General features: G+C 38.6%; 1 protein-coding gene across 1 annotated transcript in view; it reads left to right on the plus strand.

Annotated features, from left to right (window-relative positions):
* SLC5A12 (solute carrier family 5 member 12) overlaps positions 1 to 7,148 on the plus strand; it is a 46,896-nt gene that overhangs the window by 30,712 nt on the left and 9,036 nt on the right. The window contains exons 10-11 of the mRNA XM_007462605.1: positions 1,481 to 1,548; positions 6,281 to 6,367. Coding sequence (XP_007462667.1) covers positions 1,481 to 1,548; positions 6,281 to 6,367 — 155 coding nt within the window. The remainder of the gene's footprint in view (positions 1 to 1,480; positions 1,549 to 6,280; positions 6,368 to 7,148) is intronic.

Raw genomic sequence — 7,148 nt, forward strand, 5'->3', positions numbered from 1 at the left:
TGCGCATCTGGAGCCTGTGCTCCGCAACGGGAGAGGCCACAGCAGTGAGAGGCCCGCGTACAGCAAAAAAAAAAAAAAAAAAAAAAAAATTCGCTATCCTGATTTCATCTTAAAAGTGAATTCCTGATAATAAATTTTAGAGATATCATGTACTAAATCTGAAATGATGATGATAATAATAATAATAATAATGGCAAGCACATAGTACTTGCTATGCAACAGGCACTGTTGGATAAATTAATTTATTTATGTGTAGTCCCTTCCTAAAATGTGAGATCTCTGGGGCAGTGGCATTTATAGCACTGGCATTTAGTAAAATGCTTGCCATATGGTCAGAACTCAATAAAATTGCATTAATGGTGACTTTGGGAACTCAGCCAAATATTTAGCTGAGAGAGAATTTCAAACAGAATGAGAAAAATCATTTTCTCTATTTCTGTCACTGTGTGTCTGTCTAAATCCATCTCCAGCACCTTGTCTCTCTCATTTAGTCTATGGATTGTAATGGGAATTGAATGACTTTTAAGATAGTTTTTAAACAAAGATGTATAAAAACAATTATTTTTAAAAAGATGGTTTGAAAGAAGACATCACCTTTAAAAGATTACTAAGATGGATATGTTGATTCATCCAGTGAGATCCTATGATGCTGGAGGCACCCTATGCAAGATGCTGCAGAGCGCGGTACCCTGATGGCCCTTATGGTGCTCCAACATAGCCATGTAAACAAAGAAATCGTTATGCAGTATACTGAGGGCCATAATGAAGGTATGAATAAAGCATGAAAAGACCAGAAAATTTTTCCGGATTTGCAAAATCTGTGAGGTAAACTGTATAGCTATTTAGCCATTTTAATGATGAAAAACTATCCATATCCCAGAGAGGTTAGTAACGTCTTCAGCTGATTATTGGTGAGTGGTCGAAATGGATTTAATTCTCATGAATTTAATCTGGATTAGCCTAGTAGACCAGTGACCTTTCTGCATTTTCATGGTGCTTCCACAGGACAGTTTTCATCTTTTTTTTTTTTTTAAAGATTTTTTGGATGTGCACCATTTTTAAAGTCTTTCTTGAATTTGTTACAACATTGCTTCTGTTTTATATTTTGGTTTTTTGGCTGCGAGGCATGTGGGATCTTACCTCCCTGACCAGGGATCAAACCTGCACACCCCCTGCATTGGAAGGTGAAGTCTCAACCACTGGACCACCAGAGAAGTCACCAGGACAGCGTTCTTCTTAAATCTTGTAGAGAAGACTCCTCAAGGCTGGATTTCAGCTCATTCTGCCTGACCTAGGAAAGCATGTCTTTGGGAGAAAGTCTCTTAAATGGCCCTCTGGGGCTTGTGATGGCTAAACGGGGTGGATAGTCCTTCCTGAGACCCCTTCTGATAGGGCTTACATGAGAGGCGGCCCTGGCCAGGAGTTCAGTGGATTCCTCAAAGCCAGCTTGGATGATAGTCATGAAGTTTCTTTCCTCCAGGTCTCTTGTTTGGCGTAATATGTACCTCCATGGCTGTGGCTGCATCCCTCCTGGGGAGCGTTGTACAGGTAATGAAAGAGGAAAAAGACACATTTGATTTTGTAGCAACTTTTTACCCACCTTCTTTTCTAATACTTTGCCTATTCCTCCAAATCCCAAATGCTCATACTCTCCGATACCAGGTCCAAGTTATCCATACATGTAAAATTTCAACCAAAATTTCTTTCAAGAGGAGAAACTTTTAAAAACTAGTAATGAGACTCAGTGACAAGGTACACTGTAATAAAATTAGAAAATCTTTTGAAATCCAGATCTGAGAATGTATGATCCTGAAATAAAAGTAGGAATGATAATCTTAGCAGGAAAAATGATAATTACAATTGACATTTATGGAATGCTTATATTCAAGCTACCGTCACAAATGTATTATCTCATCTAATCCTCGTCACTGCTCTACGAGGTAATACGATTAATGTACTAATTTTACAGATGAAAGAAACTAAGAAATAGAGAGGTGAAGAATTGCCCCAAATACACATAATGAAAGAGTGGTGGAGCTGGGAAGTGGGCCCACCCCTACCTGTTATCCAGGCTGACCTGTCTCCCATACGTCCAACTCCCGTTCCATAAAATATCAGCACTAGAAAGAGCCTCAAGGATAATCTGTTTCAACATTCATTTTGTAGATGGTTACAGAAAAGAGTGAAAGTATCCTGCTCAACTTCTCACATCTGGTTAGTGGCTAAACCAGGTTTACGACCAAAGTGTCTGGAGCCACCCCTCTTCCCTTCCCAAACTGCCCAACTCACAAAGGACCATTAGATGAACCAATCTTCAGATTCTGTTTCAACCCTCTCAGTCCCATTGTGTCATTGTATAATTTGAACATCTTGTATACTTTCTTGGCATGGATTAGGTTTACAATAAATGCTGCTTAAATGAAGACAAGAGTGAGTGAATAGTCATCACTAACTTTTATAGAATGTGTTTTAGTTCCCAGAGCAGTGTATCTTGCTTGATCCTTCCAATGACTACTTACATAGGTTCCATTATTTCCTTTTTCAGGTTCAAGGAACTAAGTCTAGGGGAGTTGAGTGACATGATAATTCATTTTCTATATAAGAGAAGTTGTGGGGCTGGAAACTTGATGTCCTCTCTGCTAAGTATGAACTTTTTTAAATGACAGATATTTGGTGATTTCTTTACAATTTTTAAAGCACTCTGATATCTACCCATCCACACAGCAGAACTGGTGGGCTGATGAGGTTTGTCTTTAGTGATCTCTGCAGCATTTTTTTAGGTTTATTTTCTCCCATTTCCAAGTTGCCTCTAATGCTTTGTGCCCCTTTCTTTTCTCCCCTTTATCTAATTATTATTTACTCTTAAGAAAGTATCACCATGTTCAATTTAGTGAGGATTTGCATCACTAAGTTATTTCCTTCCAGAATTATTTGCATATTAAGCTTGTTTGCCATTGAGGTATGAAGGCTCTGGAATAGATAAAGACTCCTGCAAGGCTGGTGTAACACATAAAACTTATAATGAAGAGGGAGTTGTGAGTGATGCTCTCATTGACTTGTCCTTATTCAGATAAGTATGCTAGGCTCGCTTTCTTCGTTGGTTAAAATGTGTTCACACAGTTTAGGGGACAATGAAAACACTGATGTGTTGTTTCCTAGGAGAGATATTTGTGTCTAAAATGGCCCCCTCATTTCTCTGAACACATCTGACTTGACAGGTGCCAAAAGACTATAATCCCCCTATTTAATTTTCCAAACAGCTTTGCTAGATCTAATGTAGTAGAATAATGTATTCAGGGAACATGGAAGACTGAAACCAAACATCCCATAGGTATACAACATAGAGCCAGATTTAATTTCATGTTCACAAAACCGACACACACTCATGGTGTGTGTTTGTGGGTGGTGCTGGGGGTGGGCAGATGTCAGCTCCTTAAACAAAGTCCCTTTCAGTGTTTTAGTTTAGGATTTTCAAAGTGTTTTCTAGAGACCCTCACCCTGGGAAATGCTTCAAGAGTGAAAATTTCCAAAGTCAAAGACTTTTGGGAAATGCTGCACAATGTGTTCCCCTTTCAGAAATCCACAGCACACAGTAGCATATCGAAGGCTCTGGGAAGACCTAGCAAGAAAGCTGTTTCTCTTTAAATATGTGACCACAGAACCAAATGCGGGGAGAAGAGATGGGAGGAGGGGCAGGTAACAGCAGCAAAGATCTGTTAACTAGTGATTTGCGGAGCTCCCTCTGGGAAAGGCCATTCTGTCCATTATGCTGCTATCCTACTGACCCTCAGCCAGTTCTACCAAGGCTTGTCATGACCTCCAGGAGTATACTTTTCTCAATTTAAGAAAGTGCTTTCTTTTTTTTTTTTTCTTTTATTTGAGGGGAGTGGTCTTCCGTCCTTCCTTCCCTCCCTCTCTCCTTCCTTTTTTTCCTTTCCTTCCTTCCTTCCTTTCTTTCTTCCTTTCTTTCTTCCTTCCTTCTTTTTAAGTATAAAACAAGTACTTTCTAGCTCTCAAAACAGTCCAACCATCAAATGGCCCACTTCAGGAATCAGAGAGCTCACTAACAGGGTAGGTAAGAGGATAATAGTAAGATTATAATAGTAGATAATATTTGGGGGGCAATTATCGTGTGCTCCAGGGTGCCCAGGCACTATTCAGAGACTTCTTTTGGATTCCACTTTGAATACTCTCATACATGCACACGAAAACAACCCAGGAAGCAGGTATTTTGACCCCCACTTGACATCTGAGAAAGCTAAGACACAGCAAGGCAACCTCAGTCCTAGAACACACTTTCTGAGCCATTGTCCTTTCCTTGCAGGAGGGGCTTAGGTGAGATTTGGCCACTGAGGTGGACGTTGTCAGATGAGCTGTCTTCCTCCAATTAAACACGCTTAATGACAACAAAAAAAGAAAGATAAGAAATTGAGGTTAGTTTTGTACATTAAAGAAATACATATTTTTCAAATCCAGAAACTCTTTGATTTATTTCTCTTTCTAGCATGTGAAGACTTTTTTCCCCCTGGGGCATATTGGCTAAGGACTTTGTAAGAGATTGTTCATTTTCTCTCCCCCAGGAGGAAATAAATATTTTTCCTAACTTATTGATTCTCCCATATAATAGCTAGCAAATTAACTTCCAAATTCAGCAACCACAGCAACTATGAATTAATACTATCAATCAGCAGAGAATATGTCAAGAATATTAAGTATTGACGTTAAGGAAAAGTATCTACTTTAATCTTATTTGCCTCCATCTTGTCAAATATCAATCTGTATCATTGACTTCTCTAAAAGTTATCCTGGAAAAACAATCATAACTGTGCATTGTAGCTCGTTTTTCTGGATAAATGAATTTATATTGCAGCTGGAGTGGACTTGAAGGCCCCTTGGTCCTATTTCTATTTTTTATAGAGAAAGAAGACTCTGAAGTAAAATGAATCTGAGTTAATAACTGAAGGTTCACCAAATTATGTGTTATGTGTGGCAGGGCCAAAATTTGAATCTCAATATTCTCTTAGTGATGGACTCTTTCAAGAACTTTTTCCCCTTAAACAGAAAAAGGAGACCATGATGGTGGTCTGTGCTCTTGACTTTATTTATTCTTTATTTTTTAGGTGGGACTGCTCTTAGGAGAGAAAATGTGGGTTTCAGAGCCAGACAACCCTGGCTTAAAACTCTTAAATCTCATCTCTGCCACTTTCTAACTGAAAGTATACTTTTAATATGTTTTCTCTCAGTCCAAATTTCTCATCTATAAAATCCAGTTAGTGCTACCAACTAAGCAGGGTAATTGTGGGGATGAAATTAGGTCATTTATTTAGAGTGCCAGGGTATTTCATCTTTATTATCTGACACATAGGACATGTAGGGGTGCCTGACAAATAGGAAATATGTATAAAGTCTTTAGAACATCCTTATCACAGCAGCTTTATCTAAGAGCCCTGCAGTTGCATTGATAGAACTAGACAGGGCTGCATTGCAGAGTATCTTTGTGTGTGTGTGTGTGTGTGCGTGCGTGTGCACATGCTCCCTTGCAGGCATATCAGTGCCTGTGTATGTTCAAGACTTCTGCAAGGCCATGGCCCAAGGCTATAGGTTGATAGAAAACTAGCTTAATTAAAGCCCCTAACCAGTTTGCCGGCTTCAATAACTTAGAGGTTAAGAGATATGGAAATGCATTTGCCAAACTCTCTCTATATCCAAACGAGATAGAGCCATAAAAATGGGTTATAGGATATGGAATGTCCAATGTCCTCCCCATCATGTCCCAACTTAATGCTTCAATATCCTTGAGGTATTCTGCTGGGATAGCAGGAGTGGGGTAACAGACAATTATTATTATTAAAATTATAGAATTATTCAAAGTAAATTAGAACAGCTGGATCAACTACCTGAGATATTCAACGTAAGTTATAGATGTATTTATTAGGTACATTATTTTAAAAGCTTTTGATAAGATAGAAAATATAAACAAATCAATAAGTTCCAGCTTGAGGGAAAATTTATTCTACCAAATCCAAATTGCCTGTGTGTGTTTACACACACGTGCACACCTTCACACACGTATGTTTGTAGGCGTTTTTGTTGTTTTACATACACAGTGCTTATTAATGAGCCCAGAATGGAGAAATGATTTCCAGAAAGCACATGGTTAATGAGTGGCACAGTCAGGACTAAGACTGTATTTCATCTCCGGTCCAAGAAAGGGGGTGGTCCTAGGTGGGCCACAGATTCGGGGGAGTGTAGTGTTGATCTGATCTGCTTTGATCCACAGGCTGCCCTCAGCATCCACGGCATGTGTGGGGGACCGATGCTGGGCTTGTTCTCTCTGGGAATCCTGTTCCCTTTTGTGAACTGGAAGGTAAGTCTCCCACACCCCTCTTCACACTTCCCAGCTGAGACTGGGCCCCAGACATTTTCTCCCTCCTCTCAGTCCTCCTTGGAAAGGCTATTTGTCTTTGCCAGAAAAAAATGGGGGCTTCTTTCTACAGCAGAACTAAATAGAACCCCAGCCTTCCAATCTCTGACTTCAGTGAAGCTGTATTAGGAGCAGAAAGCCAAGAAAGTAGTGGTCATGAAATACCATATGTCATGGTATCAAACCTGATTCTGTAGGGTTTAAATTGTCTTCTCTAAATTAAGAGCCCACAAAATGAAATTTAAAATAGATATTGAGATCAGACATAGTTTAGTTAAAACATGATTTTGAAAACTTTAAAAACGTCAATTTTCTTTTCTATATTTAGTTACCCGAAATTATAAGTAATTTAATTAATTAACTAATTTAAGAAAGGGAGGGGAGACCAACCTGATGTATTCTGACAGCTGAAACTTCTTGGTGTTGTTGGCTGACAAGCTAGTGGTTTGCCTTTAAGTAAACATTGGTTGGATGACTGTGTAGTAAACATAAATCAAAAGGAAAACTTATTTGGAAAAATAGTACTATACTAATATTTTTAACTATTTAAAATATAATTTTTTCAGTCTAGCAAAATTGCCATTTGTCATTTATTGCCATTCATCCACTTACATGCAAATCTTTTTAGAAAGTCTTTAGACTCTAGGAAACCTGACTGTATGCATATTTTTATTTAGTTAGTTAGCTTTTCTTTTTTTTTTTTTCTTTTTTTTTTTTGAGGTAC

This window comes from Lipotes vexillifer, unplaced genomic scaffold (assembly GCF_000442215.2).
Source record: "Lipotes vexillifer unplaced genomic scaffold, Lipotes_vexillifer_v1.1 scaffold456, whole genome shotgun sequence".
Taxonomy (NCBI): domain Eukaryota; kingdom Metazoa; phylum Chordata; class Mammalia; order Artiodactyla; family Lipotidae; genus Lipotes; species Lipotes vexillifer.